The following is a 19,756-nucleotide window of genomic DNA, read 5'->3' as shown; positions in this document are numbered from 1 at the left end:
AATGTTGCTTTTCCTATTTTACTGCAAAAAAGACACTGTGACTCAATGACTGATGGTCATGAGTTATTGAGCACATTGCATTCCCTGAAAATAATGAAAACAATATACTAATTATTTTTCTAAAAGCCATAAGGCACAATTGGATTTGGGCAGCTGCTCTATTGGTTTTGACCTAACCAAATTGTGTCCATTGGCCAAGGCAGGTAATAATAGTTTCCTCAATTTAACCAAGTCAACATTTCGCAGCATACCAAAAGACAAAAACATCACGGAAAAATGAAAACCTCTATTTTCTTCCATTGAATAGAAGAGCATTTGCAGTAAATAATCAATTTCACATTTCTGAGGTGTTTGACTGTAGACGATTTTCTTTTCAAGATAGGCATCTTTGTCTGTGTATAGTGACAGAAGATCTATGGATATGGCAAATATGCTGTTTACTTAATAAAAAGGCACACTAGCCTTAGTAGAATCCTTTTTTTCCTCAAACACAATATAAATTTAGTCACCATTCAGCAAATTTAATCTTGGAGAGGGAAAGATAAACACCCAATATTAGTCTGCTTCTGTTAAAACATTTGTGCTGCTTGCGCTTACAAATCCACGTATTGAATGAAATGATTAGCATTAAATTTTGCCTGTCTCATCTGTTCTGCCTTGTAACTCTATTAGCATAACCCACAATTATAAAATGTTCAGAGTCCACGGATGCTTATAATAATGTTGCGAATGACAACGTGTCAAGTCCATACCGTGTGTCTGTTACTAGGGACAGCAAGCTGACCATGTTGCTGAGGGAGTCACTTGGCAACATGAACTGCCGCACCACCATGATTGCTCACATCTCGGCCTTGCCTGGGGATTTTTCTGAAAGTCTCTCTACCATCCAGATAGCATCCCGCGTCCTACGCATGAAAAAGAAAAAGAAGGTCACAGTGGTATGTTTCAATAAAATTTGATCTGTTAACCCTAATAACACCAAAGTCTTTTTAAAAATATATTATATAGTATTTAAATGTGTGCCCTAAAAATAGTGATCACTCTTATACCACCGCGCCCAATAAAAGAGTAATTTCAAAAGTTTTTGATGCAAAAATAAAGACAAAAGAGAGTGGCTGTCATTCTCTATTGCTAAATGATGAAATGTGCTATTTTTATTATGGTAATGCAATTTGATATTTGTATCACATTTCTGTGGATGAAAAATAGAACTGGCCCAATCTCAGTAACTCTCCCGGGAAGTGAATAGTAAAAATAACACCTTGTGTAATAATAGTCATTTCTCAGTGCCTGTCATCGTCATCTGTCATCAGCAGTACACCTCCAGTTCCTCTGGAGGAGAGAGTTCCTGCGAGGAAGGTCGCATGCGTCGACCCACCCACCTGCGGCCTTTCCATCACCGTGGCGACCCAAACTCGGACCTCCCGCTGCTGCGCCTGTCTAGCGACCAGGACGAGCAATACTCGAGCAGCGAGCAGTCATGCGACACGGTCATCTACGTGGGTCCCAACGGGGCCGCCGTTTCCGATCGAGAGCTGACGGACAACGAGGGTCCGCCAGAGTTTGTGCCGATAATTCCCGCCCTACTGCGAGCCAAGACGTCAGAGACGCAACCGAGTCAGGCAGTCCAGAAGGTAAATGACCGTGAGGTCATGACTCCCATTAATGAGCTGACGATTGACTGTTTGGGTTGCGGTGCAGCCCGAGCTCGAAAGCCAGGACCAGCAAGGCGGTCCGTCTCAGGCCCAGTCTGCTCCATCGATACTAGGACACCCATTGGCCCCCGTTCCCGAGGAGGGGGCAGAGTGCCTCAAATGTAACACTTTTGCTGAGCTGCAGGAAAGACTGGACTGCATTGATGGCAGTGAAGAGGTGAGATGTTACCAACGTTTAGACATTTATAACCTCCTAAGACCCAGTCTCTTGCAAGGCGTGCATTTTTATTTTCTCTTTGATATTTAGGCTAATTGGGACTTGATGAGCGTAAAAACAAAGAATTATCTTTTTACATGATGTAGTTTCCGAAAAAAATGATGTCCACATCATAAGTGGACGCCAGGCCCTTGTAGTCCAAAATTTAACATTGCAGTCTTTGACAACCAAAAATGTGATGTCCACAAATGTGGAGGTTAATAAAGATTTTGGTCACAAAATCCCTGAGGGTGTGTTTTTTTGGGGTGATTGTTAAATATTTGAATGTTTTTAGTTATTCATTTGTTTCAGGTAACCAAATTTCCATTTGAGGAAGTTCCAGTCTGTAAACAAGGGTCCAAAGATCCAAGTTTGCCCTCTGAAAACTCACCCGCGACTGCTGAGGCTGCCTCCGCTTACCCACTGGACACAGAGACGAAAACAGGTGAATTACTTCATCTCCAATAAAATCTATTATCATTAGAATATCTGTTAGTGATCTATATGCACATTTTATCATCATAAAAGTTACTTGTCGTTATCTCGTTCATTTAAGCGAATTAAAAAACCTGTTAAAAGAAAAATATACATACTTTTCTCTTCAGTACTTAGTATGTATATTTTACTCTAGGAAGCGCAGAAACCTCTAGGAGGAAGACCAATGACGAGCAGCTGCAAGATATCAAAGAGGTTGTGGAGGAGGCCGAGCTGGCTCAGACCATGATCCACAGTCTGGCTCAGAGTTCTGGCAACAGAAATGTTACAGGAAGCAACACCTCAAACCCTCTTCATAGAGCCAAGGCTTCACAGCAGCACAACAGGTACGACAAGAACGTGCGATCATATTAGCACTTTAAATGTACTGGAAACTAATGATCAGAATTGAAACATGTCACAGTATGCAGCGTCAAACATGACCAATATGCTTTAAAGATCTTACAATTCACAGTAGCAACCAATAAAATAACTATCATTTGATGAAATGTTTGTGAATACCTGATCTTAGATGTAAGCATTTGACGCAAAATATCGTCTTATTCGAACAGTCGTGAGGGTATCAACACTGAGTCCAAGACACGGCCACTTGGTTCCCCCCGCCTTGGCATTGCCAGCCTTACAAAAACTTCAGACTACAGGTGAACTAAAATTTTCCTGAATTCCAAGGAGCATTGACGTTGGTTTCCGAATGAAAATGTAGTTAAACCTGACTTTCTCTAGGCCTCCTTCCTCGCCGTCTCAACGGTGTAAAGTGTACACACAGAAGGGAGTGGTACCAGCAACATCCCCACTGTCTTCACAGACTTTTGCTCAGGATGGACAAGCAACAGAAGCTTTGACATCCGATAGTATGTCTTACACCATCTATCTTCTGTTTGTACTTGTGTGCTTGTTTGATTGCTTGTTTGATTGGTAAAAACATCATGCAAAAACCTCTGAGTTGCAGAAAATATGAAGCCCTTCCAAATTGACTATCTAGATTGGTTGCCAGTCAATTAAAGAAAAGAAAAAGAAAAAGAAAAAAATCGACCTATGTATTTTCTACAACACAGGCAGTCTGGCTGCAGACAGTGGTCGTTCATCTACCGAGTGTCCACTGTCCAGGACATCTCCAGTTGGAATGAGTCCACAAGTCAAAGATCTAACTCCAGCAATTTCTCCAAGCCTGGGTTCAGCAGAAACACTCTGTGACGATGACGTCCCACCAATACCCCTTGATACGCACAGGGAAGGTGAGTGAAATTGCTCTCTACTTCTAAAACAAAGGGTTTTCTGCCTCTGAAATAATTTCCAATCAACTACTACAGGACTCGCTGGACACCATTTAATGTGTGAGGATTTGTTAATATACATGGGGGCTTCTGGAGAAGAGGAGGCGCTTGATGACACAGCTTACATGATGACACAGCGCCTAACCTGTCGGCCGCCGAGCATCGTCAGCTTCAATAGTGACTGCTGTTCGATGGAAACCCATGCCAGTGGATTTTGTGCAAGTCCTGTTGAGGATCATGTGATTGCAACAAGCTCTGGAGTTAAAGAGGTTGTTGCCAAGGCAGAGGTTGGTGTGACCGATTTGGCTTTCTAGTTTTGATACACCTTGTGAATATTGAGAGGAATTCTTTTTCAAAAAACGACTTTGTCCTTGTTGTTTAAATAAACCTACAGATTGCAATGGCCAAGCTCCGGTTGGAAGGAGATAAGACAGCCACAGAGACTTCCCCAATGTCTTCATGGATGAGTGATCTGAGTGGATGCAGTGAGGGTGATCAATCGCTGCATAGTTTCAACCAATCCCAAAGTCAGCAAGGGGAGGCCCTGGCTGAACCCAATCAAGTTTCGTTGGGGCTTGTTGGGTCAGAGGATAACAAAGGCACTTGTTGTTTTAGAAGTGCAAAACTGGAGGAAGAACTGTCTGAGACCAGATGCGAAAAAGAAACACCAACCAAGGACAGGTTGAGAAAAATGCCACCATCTATGACTAAAACTACAATCCAGGCTTTGCCAGCACTTGGGAATCTGTCTCCCTTAAAGACCACAAACAGTGCTCACCCTTGTGCAGCTATCAGAGAGATAGCCCTACCAGCTATCTGCTCCTCACCAACAAAATACAACACCCAAAGGTTAGCCTCCATTTCTAGTGAGATGATCTTTGAAGACCCCTGGCTGATGCGTGGTATGGAGGACGCCAGGCCAGTAAAGAGGGAGACAGACCATTCAAATAGCCAAGCAGGCCTGAACTTTGAAGCAGCTGGCAGTGGGAATCTTGAAAATGTCTGCAGGGATGGTGAGAAGATGTATATTACATGTTACATGTTTATTTCACTATCTCTACCAAGCTTAAACTAACTTGCATTTTGTATAACCATTATTGGTTGGTTAATTAGTTAGCAGGACTACACACATCATGGTGTATTGTAGATTTACTGAAAATGGTTCTGTCAATCTGCATTGAAGAAACCCTCATTGATATTTCAATGTAACATCTTTTCTGATTATTGATCATTTTAACAGTTCAGATCGAATTTACTTTTAAAACAGATTTTCAATTCTTTCCCTACCAGCTGAAGATCATGGTAGCTCCAGTTCAGGCGGGGAGGTGGTATCGTCTCCTGATTCTTTCAAAAGAGTGGTGGACGGTTGTGAGATGATTGCTGGTGTTGTCCAAGGAGAAAGCCTGGTTGATAACTATAACCCAGAAATCCATCGAACTTCTAGTCTCCCTCGTGCCTGGAGTCGCCTAAACCGCCACGATGGATTGGATAATACATCAGAATCGAAGAATATTGGTGCCACGTCTTCAACCCCTTGCAGTCCCCGCGCCACACTTGACCGTCGAGGGTTGACTGGAAAACATGGCTTTTTCTCTCACAAGAAAGGGGGCATTCCACCTTTGCCACCTGTACGCAAGTCTAGCCTTGACCTGCGAAATAGGGCTGCCAGTCCAATACATCAGCCCATTCATGAGGTCCCAATAGTGGGCTGCTCCACAGACGATTCCTGTGGCATCAGACAACGTGGCTCTAGTATGGATAGTAGTAGACTCTTCAGTGTTAAACTGGAGCAACTTGCCAGTCGAACAAACTCTCTCGGCCGAGGTTCACACCATTATGAGTGCTTCTCTCTGGAAAGGGCTGAGAGCCTTAGGGGTGGAGGATCTAAAGGAGACGGCACCATGCCTCGTACCGGCCGCAGCCTTACTCGCGCTGGAAATGCCCTCGCAGCCAGTCCTGGGTCAATCAGTGCCCCGCAGTCACCTGCCAAGTCCAGTGGTCAGTCAAAGATCTCAGCTGTCAGTAAACTGCTGATGACCAGCAGTCCCAAAGCTCGGAGCTTGTCTGCCTCTAGCACCAAGACTCTCAGCTTTTCTACCAAGTCACTGAGCCAAGGATCTAGTAGAAGCTCCAGCCTACCCCCTAATGGAAAGGTATGATTTCATTTTTGAGTTAGCACCAGTACAGTCTTACCTTGACTTTCGGCTAACAACTTTTTGGAGGTACAAGTAGTCCAGGGTGATGAAAGCAACAGTCACCACTGCACACCCAGACAGAATTGAACCCCCATTTACCTCGCTGTCTGCCATTGATGGCGATAAGGCATCCAATCCATTTTGAATGGGAGGGCATGGCGGCGATGATTCGCTGTCAACCTCTCCCAATCCAATTGAATTGGATATCTAGCACAGTGTAATTGGCAGTGAAACATGAGCATTATGAATGAATGTTGTGTCAATTGTTGTCAAAGGTAGCCAATGACTTGAAGCTCGATGTTAAGCCTTCTGCCTGCCTTGTCAGCCACAGGCCACTGTTCAAAGCCCTGTGCAGCAGCAAGGACCCTCTCCTGCCTGCTGTTCTACACAGTCTCTGAGCCGCAGTCGAGGGGGAAGTTTCGGTGCCAAGCTGCCCCTGCGGGCTGTCAACGGCCGCATCTCTGAGCTCCTCCAAGGAAGTGCCAGTTCACGTACCAGGAATCATGCCCAGGCAGGATGTTCCGATTCAGCCGAGGACAAAGGGGGTGGAGGAGCAAGGTTGTCTATTTTTAACCTATAGAGTTTTGTCCATGAGGAAATAGAGATTTTATGACATTTTAAAAAAACCCTACAGTGGGGGGACACTGCTCGTTGGTGGAGGTTCGGGTGAAGACAAAGCAGCGACGGTCCAAACTCTTCCTTCACCCTACAGCAAGATCACTGCTCCACGAAAACCACATCGCTGCAGCAGTGGCCATGCCAGCGACAACAGGTATTTAGACATCATCTAGGTGATGCTTCTTGATGGCAACTAGACTTCTTGGTCGTTGAAGATGTCTTTCCTTAACTTTAATGCAACCAGAACAAGCGCTTTCATTGCAACAAAGTTGCACTGTTTGGGTCAACTGTTCAGAGCACATTTTTTGTTTTGGATTCTAACAGCAGTGTACTGAGTGGCGAGCTCCCCCCAGCCATGGGAAAGACGGCCTTGTTCTACCACAGCGGAGGTAGCAGCGGCTACGAGAGCATGCTGAGGGACAGCAGTGAGAACACAGGGAGCACCTCGTCAGCTCAAGACTCCATCAGCGAGCATAGCTCGACCACCACTTCCTCGAGACGCAGCTCCAAGGGCAGCAAGAAGAGCAGGGGCAACTCTGGACACTTAGGAGGTGAGGTGCTTGATTGCTTGTTAGCAGGGTTGTACAAATTAATTAAATGTAACGCCTTTCCTGTCAACACAACTGTGCAAGTCAGAGTTGCGTTTAGCCCACATAAAATTGGCATTAAATGGGCTTTGTGAAGGACTTCAATTTAAAAGTGTCACTTCTGTTAATATTTATCCTTATTACCTTTTTAAAGGTATTCATGATTAACTGAGTGGTTTATTGTGGAAGGACTGAATTAATACCTTCTTATTCCGATGCTAATTCAGCCATGCAGCTGTAAAACCTGACATTTCCATTTCAAGATTAATAAAGCTTGATTCCCAACTAGTGAGTCGTGGGACATTAATGTGCCATGAGAAATCCTCAGCTGTAGCACATGGGTGTAAAAAGATATTTCTTACAGCAATTTAAAAATGCTATGAAATACCACACAAGTGATAGCAGGACACAAATCCATCTAGAAAATTGACAATAAAAGCTTACTAATGAATTTAGATCCTAATTAGTCTTCCTCTCCAAGCTGCCTTGGCCCCACTTATTAAAAATCTCCTGCCAGTAGATGATGTCACACCCAGAATGTGTTACTTTTTCCATTTTCCTTGAATTTTTGTCTCTCATTGGGTTTCTAACACGCCAACTCAGCACTTTCAGTACCACAAAGAACTGAGCTTCAACCTAATATTTCACACAATCGATTTTAAGCTGTAAAAGTCCACATCGTGACAAAGTGTAGTCTTATTGGGGTCAAAAAGTAGAAATAACAAACATGCGTGTGTGTGTGTGTGAGCAGTACAATAAATGTGCTTGTACAAGGAATCAGATAGGAAAGGTGACCCCGACCAACCATGTGTGAAATAGTAGAGGTGAACTGCGGCTGCTGGCTTTAATGAATCTCCATTCAGCAGCACATTGCGCAGGAGTCTTAATATGGCTGCCTCATCACAACCATGTCAATGAATATGCGCATCAAATGATCTTGGATACAGGCCGCTTAGCGCAGTTTGCCACTGATTATTGATTTAAATTGCAATAACCTTGATGGGAGTGCAGAATTTCCTCCTCCCAGGCGGCACCATGTCCAGATTAGGTTTGCATATGGTAAAAAAAACGACTTGCTCGAGCTGTTCGCTTTCTGTCAAGAAAGTGAGTTCCGAGGTGAACGCAATAGCTGTGAGTCTTATAATTAAAATTTAAAATTTGCCATTAGTGGATGCCTCCTCCATTCCAAGCAGAAATAACAGAAAAGTGAGAGGGAACTGCTCCAAAAACATTCAGGTCTGACCCAACAGCAACAAGAAGTGATCAAAAATTGCCCTCATATAATAGCAAGTAAACTGTAAACGCCCAGAATTATCCACATAGCATTAGGAAGTGACCTAAATTTGGCCTAAAATCAACAGGAAATGACCCAAATGTGCCCTAAAACAACAGAAAGTGACACCTAAATTAACTGGTTTAGTTAAATAACAAGTTAAAAAAAACTTGACATACGGAGTTAATTTGATCTAACAATTATAATTACATTGTTTATGTTTTTGACTATTTGACTTTTTTTTTTTTTATAACTAGACCATCTATTTTTAGGCCTCCAACGTCGTCGGTTGATTCCAGCACTGACCTTGGACCCTTCCTCGTTGCCTCATCGCTCCACTAAGCAGGCTGCCACGTCCTCTTCGTCCTCCTCCTCCAGCCCAGGTGCATGCTGGGTGGACGGGCCCCTGGGGCCACTTGCATCCGCAGCCCTGCGAGGTCCGGCGGCCACAGCGGAGGCCTTTGAGATCAAGGTGTACGAGATCGATGATGTAGAGCGCCTGCAGAAGAGGCGAGACAAAGGTGTGACCAAGGTGAGAAAACTAGCATCCCAAGAATCCCACAATTCTTATCACCTCCTCAGACAGGTTAATATTAGAATAAGTGGGAGACCTAATTTTTATTTGCTGTTACTAGTCTTTTTATTGCATATGGTAATAAACCACTTGAAGTGAGTCAGGCAGGTTAATTACATTGTTCAGTGACGGATGCAGAGAGAAAAGCATTATCTTGCCATTTAAATTGGCAATTGGAGTAAGTACTTACAGTATTAAACTTGAGGTTTTTAATAACCACAACCAAATGGCCTCCTAGGGTTCCACTTTTTGGGGCACATGAAATGCCACAGGCGTTTTATGGTTGGAGGTTTGGTTGCCTCATATAAACCTGGTATGAATTGATGGCACAGTGCTGTTTCTCAGAAAATAAAGCATGAAATTAGGGTCCTCTGTTGGTGTTTTCAGAGATACACTAAGTTCTAGCTGGGCCTGGCAGGTTCCAGAAAGCAATACATTTCACAGGGGTGATACTGTGAAGTCTCATCACTGGAGAGGCTGCTCACTGACTGACTTTGGGGGTCTGTGTCAGGGGGCGGTGTACGGCAACGGGAAGCTGCGCCTGCTGGAGCATCGTCAGCAACGCATCAGTGAGGTCCGGGCAAAGTACCACTGTTTGAAGAAAGAACTGGAACAGACCAAACAGCATCTGATGCTAGAGCCTCACACATGGACCACTGAGTGTAAGTAGAAATTCACCTGCATCCCTTTAAACGGCAATGGTGCTTTTTATGCCTCTTATTTACACAATATTATAAGCCTTTTAAAAAAATGGTTGTTTTTGGAGAAATAAAAAATTGTTTGTTACATGGTTCACCTACACCTAATAATTATTAGGGTCAATGTTCCCTCTAATTTTTTTGTTTGTCTGGGCAGAAAGACAACCTCCCGAGCACACTGAGTACCGGTGTGAGCAACATCATAATTGCTCGCTATGGGCACACACCAGTATCACACCTGCCATAAGCAGGTGCACGTCTACTACACATAAATGATTTAGTAATAATAAAATGTAATGATTAATATCTATGAATGGGCGGCTGGGCGGATGAGTGGTTCGCGCGTCGGCCTCACAGCTAGAATTTTTTTTTTTAATATAAAAAAATATTGGGATTTTATTTTGTGCGCTCCATATGATCTGCTGTGCGCAGAGAAGACGAGAGTAGTGCGCAATTGCGCAGCTTAGAGGGAACATTGATTAGGGTCCTCTTTTTTTGTTAAATAAAGGGAAATAGTAAATATTATTTTTAACATTTAAAGAATATATTAAAAAACTGAAAATGCAGTCAATATTCCCATTTTATTTTATTTATATTTTGAATAAAAGTGATTTAAAAAAAATGTTTCTTAATAAAATTGAAGAAAAAACATTATTTTAATTTTTACATTTTAAACATGGTTCTATTAAAATGTAAATAAATATTTAAAAATATTAAATAAATATTAGAATCAGGTAGTATTTAATCTTTTATTGAGCACTATATAAATGTTAATTTAATTTATCTTAAATGAAAAACATGAATTCAATGCACATGGTGATGAACTTGCTCATGGTTATCGGTGATCAATAGTGTTAGCATCCTTGCAAGTTTATGTCATGGTTGACATTTCAAGAGAGAAGACTTGACTGGTTACCCAAGTGTAATGGATGCGGCTTCACATGACTTTGCTGGAGGGTTCATCTCGGGGGCAACGACATAAGACCACACAAACTGGATGTGCCGCTTTTCCTCAGATAGATGACAATGGGAATGTTAGAACGTGATCGGACTCAGCGAGAAGATTCTTACTGCAATCACATAAAGAGGGACATTACAGCAAGGGCAAAGTGCATAAAAGTCTCATTACAAAGATGAAGTGGAGGAAAAAAAAAACATAAGCAATAGCCCCCGCTAATAGAGTCACTACAAATCAATACAAAGTAGCACTTCATCCTGTGATGAAACGCTCATTGTGGTTCGCTGATTGGTTTGATGTGCTTGGAAAATTTTGTCAATGATCTGAGACTCATATGCTACATTTTGGACTTGCTGTGTCTGTTTGGAGTTCATGTCATTTTACATTATAGCACCACCAACCAGCTGCTTGAAGTACGACACTCATCCCTAATGGAACATTCTCGATATTTCAATACAGTACTAGTAAGAATTTTGATGCAGGAAAAACAACACACCAATGAGCAGGCTTCTTAACATTTTCTTCAACTTAAAGTATGCATTCTTCATATGTCGTGCATATCAAATTATATTTGTTGTAGTGATTTGGATTACCGGAGAAATAAGTCAATTTTGCAGGGACTCTGTAAACTACTTCAATAAACCAATCTGCTAAAAATCAATGCATGTTTCGCTAATTCCATGTCCATCTTTTCAATTGGTTGTTTTTAAACAGGATCTTGCGGATTTTAAAGGGACTTTTACGCAACATTTTTTGTGTTCTTTCCATTTCTTAAAAGTCTTGCTGTTTAAAATGTGACATTAAGCAATTATCTTTGCATTGTGTTAAACAGACATTTTCCTTGCCCAATGCATTCTCTCAAGGGATTGACAAGATTACTCTGAAATCTTAACCTCCTATTTTCTTTTTCGTCTCCAGTCGAACTGCAACAGGTTTACGAGGTAGACTCGCTGGAGTATTTGGAAGCTCTGGAGATGGTGACGGACAAACTGGAGAACAGAGTCAACTTCTGCAAAGCTCACCTCATGATGATCACCTGCTTCGACATGTCGTCCAGACATCGATAAAATGCAGGAAGATCTGTCAATGTGGAATATGCTACGAGATATTTAAAGAGGATTTTCACAACTGACTGACTTACGTATTCTCCACTTGTTGGAAAGCAGAGAGACAGCTGATGGATGAATCAATTAGATGTGTACTGAGAAACCTAAGTGGCCCGTGGAGGGAACCTGTCTGTTCATCTGGAACAACAGAAGAGCTGAACGGGCAGTTTTACAAGGAAGCTTTCTAACAACCAAATGGCAGCACAGGAACCATTCTGACATTTTTATTTTTAGCATTTTATTTACACTGGGAAAGTCCATCGATGGTTTTCTTTGGTCTCAACCAAAATACATCAGACTCTTATTGCTTCGTTGCGGTTGCCTTTTACATTGCAATTTTTGCAAGACTCCCATGACTTGTCAACAAGGCAAACATTGTTCAATCATTGGACAAAATGGTCTGGCGGGGTAACGCGGTAAAATACAGAAGTAAAAATTCATGGAGCTCCAGTGTTTTACAGCAAGCCCTGTTGTGCAGCTAGTCAAAGCCAGATAGACAACAATGAAAAAAGTGCCTTTTTAACATTTTATCTATACCAAGAAGGAGAGTAGTCTTCTTGGCTTTGTCTACGTACAGTATGGTGCTAGCAAAGGAAAACATACAGCAAATAGTTTTTCGAAATGACAGATTTACAGTGATAAACGTCCAAAAGCCCCTCCCAGTTCAAATATATTGGACATCAAGGGTCGTCAGTGAGCCAGGCAACCAGAAGATCACAATTTTTAAGTTATTATATATTAAGGAAAACAGTGATTTGAGCTCACTGCACGGATAGTTGGGTTTCTTGTATCTATTAGGGCAATTTTCTTGCTTTGTAATAACTCGAACCCTACTTAGATTGTTGCATGATCATTACCTGGGGGAAAGATATTTCAATGGAATGATTTAAGGGAAGAAGAAAAAAATTCTAAGAAAAAAAAAAATTCAGGTTATTTGTAAGACGAAAAAGGGACCAAAAATATGAGGGAACTTGCAGTGTTAAAATGAATTCTTGACTTTCTACTCTGAAACATTCCTACACCGCAATTATTTCGTATGGCGAAGGTGAGATGTTTCTTTCCACTCTGGCATCCACTGATGGATGCTTCTCTGTTATTTGTATCTGTGTTGTTTTGTTCTATTTGTACAGAAACACAATGACTTGTCAATGGCTGTGCTTTAAAATAAGTGAAGAAAATGGAACCATGTAGCGACGACACGTCTGTGGTTTGATCCAGATTACTTTTTTTTTTTTTTATGATGTGGATCTGGTAGGCTCATGAAGCCTACATACAGATGTCATTTTCCCAATTGGAGAGCGCTTCACTGGTACTAAATAGCCATCAAATAACTATTAGTCATGGAAAATAGCACGTGTTTTTAATTGAATCAAGTGTTACATTTCTATAACGCTCTTATCACTGGGATAAGGTTGAAAGATTTATTCAGGAATGAGAGGAAAAAATAATTACAGACTTAATACTAGCGCGTGTTTTTAATTGAATCAAGTGTTACCTTTCTATAATGCTCTTATCACTGGGATAAGGTTGAAAGATTTATTCAGGAATGAGAAGAAAAAATAATTACAGACTGAAAAAAAACTCTTGTTATGCTGTCAATGAAAAAAAAGTGACATGAAAAAGGACGAAAGTTGGGTAAAAGATGACGAGGCAGCGATATCTGCCAGGTTCCATGTCTTTGATATCATTTTATATCCTTATATATGGTGCTTGAGATGTTTATGCTTTAAATGTTTGTACAAATATAATATATGAAAGAGTGAGTTTGTGTCAGAAATAACCTTTAAAAAATATCTTTAACATCACTATTGCAGCTTTGATACTTCTCAATCCTCTTCTTTTTCTGATGCTTGTTTGTTCCTCAGTGTTCAATATATGCCAAATTGGAGGAGATTATGTTACGTACAGTAGCAAGAAAATATACTGTGTGAGGTTTGGACCTTTTCATGGCTGCCTGACTTAAGTAGAAGTCATTTATCTGAAAATGTGGAGGCAGACAGGAGGTAATCTCATGGGAACACATTTTTTTTTAACTAGTATGTTTGCGAAACTGGCCTGAAGATGTGTTTCGACAGAACGCAAGACATCGGACGGAACCTTTGCTATTTTTCATTCTCATAGTGAATCAAAGTCTATTTATTTCAGCTCTTAATGTATTTATTTAAGCCTTAAGGTTACTATGCATTTAAGATTTTAAAAAAAGATACCTGTACTGTATATACTTTGCCAACAACATTTATTAAATGTGATGTTAAGCCCCAAAATGATGCATACTGCATATCATACTGAGTAAGTAAATTTCCTGGCTGAAAATGACTTAAAATAGAAATACAAAATATGAGGTTAAACTATTTTCAGTCTTTGTTGATTCATTTTTGAGTTATGTTTAAGTGTTAAAAAAATGCATTTCTCAAAATGGCCTCAGGATATAAGTTGAAGGGCCAATAGTATATATTGTACACATTTTATTCATATACTCCTCTATTATACTCTTCAGCCATACTGAAAGTTTAAGAATTAAATGAAAAAGTGAAAAAACTTAAAAGACTAAGAACCATATATTAACGACAGCCCATGTTAAAAATAGTGATGTTTTGGGCACCCTGATTTAAAAGTGGTTTCTTTACCAAATCTGTTAGTTTATGACATTTTCATGTCAAGATCCAAATGAAAAATTTCCAGTTTATTGTACGAGTCAATTTTTTTTTCCTCATTTTTTTTTCTTTGGTATGTTAGTCGTAAGTGCCATGTCATCACAAGTTGAGCTTAATGTGAAAATTTAAAAGTATGTCAAGTTTGATATTCTCTGCATGATTCCAGACTGGAACTGTATTTTGACACAGCGTGTTGGTGGACAAATAAGATGGCCGAATGTAAATAAAGGAATGTATTCGACAAATTGGACGTGTCTACTTTTTTGGAGAAGTATACTCATATACAGTTCTATTGTATTTAACTTTATTGCCATTCATCTGTCTATGTTGGTAATGACGAGCGTATTTTTTCTGGAATTAACGAATGATTATCACTGACGTCAAATCCTATTCATTTTGTATGGGCTCTATCTGCGGATAAACGTGTTGACCGAGAGAGATTACGAATGTAATTTGAATTCTTGTGGCGAGTGAGCGAAGGTTCGGTGACAACCAGTGGGAGTGATGACGGTAAAATCTGATTTAATGGCCTGTGCAGTTGGTGGGGAGAAAATAGGCTGAGGAAAACAACTATTGAAAAAACATACTGTGTTGTGACATTTCAATTGCACATTTCATGAATGAAATATTGACAAGGTTTTCGCTTTGTATCCTATGCCATTGAATCAAATAAAATCCGTAACGACTAAGTGCCAGTTGTTCACAGCTGACTATATGAGACTCTTTACCATGTGGATAGCAAAAAGTGTCAGAAAAGTGACGCGTTTTATTTGTAAAAGCAAACACAATGTCACCGTAACGCTCACGTAACCCATAAACACACTTTAACCTCCCAGAGGAAATGTTGTCATCCTTTTTTTACAGAGACGCAAGCATGCAAGCGTGAGGAGCATTACAACATTCCATCAGACAATTTCCATCCTTAACACACACTGACAAAATACCTCACAATAGCAGGGATTACCACAGGAAGTGGGTGTCACAGATAAGTGGCGAGGGTACGATGGATGTTTTGAGAGCCGGACTTTGTTGAACATACATACGCACAGAGCCGTTGGATGTGCTCAATGCAATGGAATCTGAAAATTACAAAAAGGGAGACATGATCCGCAAACTTTGAAAGAGAGATGAAGTATTTGTTGTCAGGCACACCTAACAAATGACATCACCGTTACCAAAAACGAAAAAAAAATGGGATAAACCATTCCATGGTGTTATGGGACAGAGATTTAAGTATGAGCAAATTAAGAATTAAAACGCTGGAGCAGGGGTAGGGAACCTATGGCTCGGGAGCCACATATGGCTCTTTTGATGGGTGCATATGGCTCTCCAATAACCTGTGTGAGGTAAACTATGGAAACTGCTGGTGAGAAAGCGCAGGAATAGGAGTGTTACGTTGGTATTATGGCATTGACACTACCCCAGCACCTTATAATCATTTTTTTTCATTACACTCTTTTGCATGGATTTTCTCATTGATACACATTGATTAGCAACAACGTAACAATGTTGTCAAAATAATTCAGAGACTTTTTGTACTTTAAAAGTTGTGAAGTGACTAAAAAAGGCACACATTTTCATGTATGTTGACTTTTAAATTCGGAGCATGGCTCTCAAGGATTAACATTTTAAAAATATGAATTGTTTATGGCTCTTTCCATCAAAAAGGTTCCCGACCCCTGCGCTGGAGTGTTTTTAAAAGATATTTAATTAAATTATAATTATTTTTAAAACATAAAAATAATATTAAAATATATACTCATCTCATTTTTTTGAACCATTTTATCCTCTTCAGAGTCGCGGGGAGGGGGGGGGCGGGGGGGAGGTTCGTTGCTGGAGCCTATCACCAGAATCTAGGGGCAATTTAGAATGTCCAATCAGCCTACCATGCATGTTTTTTTGGAATGTGGGAGGAAAACGGAGTACCCGGAGGAAAGCCACGCAGGCCCGATGAGAACATGCAAACTCCTCACAGATGGACATGACCTGGATTTTAACCCAGGACCCCAGAGCTGTGAGGCAGATGTGCTAACCACTTGTCTACTGGGCTGGCCCAAAATATATATACACTGTATATATATAATTAGAATATGTGGCCATCACCTTTTAAGTCATGATGGCTACACTTGTAAACCAAATGTTAATCCTGTGTCTTAAATGTATTAGGTTAAAGTGGCAAAAAAAATATCCACAGTCTCTAAAATGGGTTCATCATTGATCTAGCTCAAAGCGACATTCTTCCATCTTGACCAGCAAATCAGCTACCAATGGGTGATCAATACCATGCGTAATCTTGAGGATTTCAAAGGCCTGGTGGATACACAAGCAAATCATTTTAAGTGGTTGTATTCAGAAATGGCAACAACTCACAGAAAATAAGGATAATCAGCATTTGTATAAAATCGAAGCATGAATTTAAAGTTTATTACAAATGTTAAATACTACATCAATCATACAGCACTCCTACACACCTGTTTGAAAGTGCCCAGAGCATCTTTAATGCGTTCCAAATGATGCTGCAGTTTTGCAATTCTCATCAGCTGGATTCCATGGACTGGATGAGGATCAGGGAAGTAAAGTCTTTGGAGCAAGAAAAGAGAAATGGAATGAAATTCAAGGTCAGATGTACAATTGCACCACTGGAGGAAAAAATGATTTTAAGTGTTTGCATTCACACCAACAGACAATCTATAGTCTTCAATTGCTCTAATATGTACATAAAAGGAAGCCTACAATAATATTTGAGACCAGAAAAGAAGTTTGATTGAGATGAAATTGAATTATTAGGCATTATCTGTCACATTTTGTGTATGAAATAGGGTTTTAATGTAGTATTTCATAGCACCTCTAAACGTAATTTTCTCCATTATAAGAGGTTGAAGAATTTCATTTTTTCGCTACTTAAATCCATTTGACGACCGCAATTTACATTTTGGTCATACATATTAGGTATCGACTATTCAATTTATGCATTTATTTCTAAAATCTAAATACAGAGTTAATGCTTAACCTGTGGTATAAAACATACAAACATTTTTTCCAACTAGCCGATGGAATTTAATACATAGATTGCCTTTGCAACTGAATGGACTACAAATGCATGCTCATGTTTTAGTGCCAAAATGGCAGCATAAAAAAAAACTAAATCGCATGCACACACCGTGAAAGAATTTAAATTTTTGACTTGCTTTCCTGTGAATAAATATGAATTTGTTTAATCCTTTCACCCATGTTCACAGCTTGTTCACACCAAAACACGCGTACAGCTGTGCAAAAATAAAAGAATAATGGAAGAAAAAAACGGGGGCACTCGTTCCATCGTGATAAATGCGCAGCAGGGTCTATATTTTGAGGTATGCCTCAATTGCCTGACTTTATTTGTGCTCCTTTCTAATCCCCCCCCTTATTATCATGCTCTTCGCTTGCTTGCTTCTTGCCCATATTTGTGCAGCTCACTGCAGGGATTAAAGTGGGTGACACCCTCCGTTCTTCCCTCTCTTGCAATCTTGGCTCTTAGGCCCCCCCCTCTGTGCCCTGAACGTAAACTACTTTGATTTTCCATGCCAAATGATTTGTGGTAACCTCGCTAAAGCCGCGGGAAAACGGCGAGTGAGACGGAAACCCCTCTCTAGGGTCGCCTCCATCTCTGTTGTTTTGCTTGAATTCAGTGCAGCACTTGGAGTTGTATAGATTTCGCTGAATAATAAATCAGGCTGAATAATAAAATTGTTCAGAGAATAAAGGCGGCTGTTCAGAGAGTTCTTTTGTGGGTCAAGAGGAGACTTCACAATATTGTGTCAGGTCAGGGACCCGCTGGAGGAGGTTGGTGACACTGTAAAGAGTCGACAAAACGGAAGCGTCCTCCAAATGTTGAGACCTGGTACACTCAAGGATTTGTGCAAGCTTAAAAGATTGGCTGCCACAGATGCCAATGAAGATCAAATCTGTTTGAACTGTGAGTGAAACTGGCAGTGAAAGATCCTGTTTAAGTGTCATTGACAGAAATGAACGTCAAATGCATTTGTAGTGGAAAGTTAAAATAACAATGTTCACATTATAAATCAGTACTTACGATCTTAATCATGTGGTGTACAGTCCCCCATTTTGATATTATAATATTACTATAACAGTTTTATATCATTTGTGGACTAGCCTGGACAACTCAAACGTCTCTAATCTTTGATCTGTGCATTTGTTACAAGTTGAGGTCCTGTCAATTTGCTACTCAAGTTATTGTTTTTCTTCTTGTAGACACTAACTTTTATCTTAGATGTTATTTTATGAATTGACTGTCTTAAAAATGTAATGTCTATCTATATAACTTGGACAAGTATCTATCGAGCCTCACAACCCTTTTAAATTATATATATATATATATATATATATATATATATATATATATATATATATATATATATATATATATATATATATATATATATATATATATATATATATATATATATATATATATATATATATATATATATATATATATATATATATATATATATATATATATATATATATATATATATATATATATATATATATATATATATATATATATATATATATATATATATATATATATATATATATATATATATATATATATATATATATATATATATATATATATATATATATATATATATATATATATATATATATATATATATATATATATATATATATATATATATATATATATATATATATATATATATATATATATATTGCATCAGGTGTTATTATTGTTTCCTATAGCCCAGGAGTTAGCCAGTAAAATGCAGCCCTCAGTCTATAAAAGCACACATGCTTGTTTTTGCAACACCAGAAAATCCCCGTTTCAACATCACAAAGCATCCGATCGTCTTTTTTGGTACACGGTCGATTGGTCGCCGGTCTTTTGGTCGCCGGTCTTTTGGTCGGCCGGAAGGTTATTTATAATTACCATTTAAATTGTTGCTCAAATTCCCTAAATACAAACTGTGAACTACTATTTAGTCATACTTAATGCTCTATTAATTATTAGGCTAAAGAAAAGCTCCAAATTTCCCGGACTTTTATTGTTTTTTGTTGGAGAACTTGTTAAGACCCTGACTGACGTACCTTCCTAAGGGGACAACTCATGTACATACAAACTCTTAAAGACCAAAAGACCGTGACCAAAAGACCGGCGACCAAAAGACCGGCGACCAAAAGACCGGCGACCAAAAGACCGGCGACCAAAAGACCGGCGACCAAAAGACCGGCGACCAAAAGACCGGCGACCAAAAGACCGGCGACCAATCGACCGCACACGGTCTTTTTTACTTGTTTGTGAGCACAATGACTCATACGGAGTCCAATTAAAATCCAATTTGCTGTTTAGCAGTTGAATTACTCGAATATATGCACGATCCCTATG

At 39.7% G+C, this 19,756-nt stretch overlaps 2 protein-coding genes and 1 long non-coding RNA gene across 7 annotated transcripts in view; 1 reads left to right on the top strand and 2 right to left on the bottom strand.

The window, feature by feature from the left end:
* kif26ba (kinesin family member 26Ba) overlaps positions 1 to 14,588 on the top strand; it is a 57,950-nt gene extending 43,362 nt beyond the window's left edge. For 2 of the 4 annotated variants that reach the window (XM_077622839.1, XM_077622815.1), the window contains exons 12-28: positions 770 to 938; positions 1,314 to 1,634; positions 1,702 to 1,872; positions 2,224 to 2,356; positions 2,543 to 2,732; positions 2,958 to 3,047; positions 3,130 to 3,257; positions 3,462 to 3,641; positions 3,717 to 3,967; positions 4,075 to 4,693; positions 4,971 to 5,833; positions 6,201 to 6,433; positions 6,510 to 6,647; positions 6,818 to 7,044; positions 8,611 to 8,885; positions 9,439 to 9,589; positions 11,502 to 14,588. In XM_077622839.1, the coding sequence (XP_077478965.1) occupies positions 770 to 938; positions 1,314 to 1,634; positions 1,702 to 1,872; positions 2,224 to 2,356; positions 2,543 to 2,732; positions 2,958 to 3,047; positions 3,130 to 3,257; positions 3,462 to 3,641; positions 3,717 to 3,967; positions 4,075 to 4,693; positions 4,971 to 5,833; positions 6,201 to 6,433; positions 6,510 to 6,647; positions 6,818 to 7,044; positions 8,611 to 8,885; positions 9,439 to 9,589; positions 11,502 to 11,650 (4,288 nt within the window). In that variant the 3' untranslated portion in view covers positions 11,651 to 14,588. The remainder of the gene's footprint in view (positions 1 to 769; positions 939 to 1,313; positions 1,635 to 1,701; positions 1,873 to 2,223; positions 2,357 to 2,542; positions 2,733 to 2,957; positions 3,048 to 3,129; positions 3,258 to 3,461; positions 3,642 to 3,716; positions 3,968 to 4,074; positions 4,694 to 4,970; positions 5,834 to 6,200; positions 6,434 to 6,509; positions 6,648 to 6,817; positions 7,045 to 8,610; positions 8,886 to 9,438; positions 9,590 to 11,501) is intronic. The other 2 variants (XM_077622824.1, XM_077622831.1) reach the window with 2 other exon arrangements.
* On the bottom strand, positions 8,632 to 16,108 carry LOC144090935 (uncharacterized). Of its 2 annotated transcripts, none has more exons than XR_013305544.1 (4): positions 11,725 to 16,108; positions 11,477 to 11,663; positions 10,542 to 10,695; positions 8,632 to 8,852 (listed from the first exon to the last, which is right to left on the bottom strand). It is a non-coding gene; the product is annotated as an uncharacterized LOC144090935 (long non-coding RNA). The 2 variants fall into 2 exon arrangements; XR_013305545.1 differs by lacking the exon at positions 8,632 to 8,852 and adding an exon at positions 8,883 to 9,534.
* A 153-nt stretch (positions 16,109 to 16,261) lies between these two features.
* The window catches only part of smyd3 (SET and MYND domain containing 3), a 43,008-nt gene continuing 39,513 nt past the window's right edge, over positions 16,262 to 19,756 (bottom strand). Inside the window, exons 11-12 of the mRNA XM_077623923.1 lie at positions 16,815 to 16,923; positions 16,262 to 16,653 (exon numbers count right to left, since the gene is read on the bottom strand). Coding sequence (XP_077480049.1) covers positions 16,555 to 16,653; positions 16,815 to 16,923 — 208 coding nt within the window. The 3' untranslated portion in view covers positions 16,262 to 16,554. The remainder of the gene's footprint in view (positions 16,654 to 16,814; positions 16,924 to 19,756) is intronic.

This window comes from Stigmatopora argus, chromosome 2 (assembly GCF_051989625.1).
Source record: "Stigmatopora argus isolate UIUO_Sarg chromosome 2, RoL_Sarg_1.0, whole genome shotgun sequence".
Taxonomy (NCBI): domain Eukaryota; kingdom Metazoa; phylum Chordata; class Actinopteri; order Syngnathiformes; family Syngnathidae; genus Stigmatopora; species Stigmatopora argus.
Note: the sequence above shows the minus strand (reverse complement) of the source record. Positions and strands in the feature narration are given on the sequence as shown.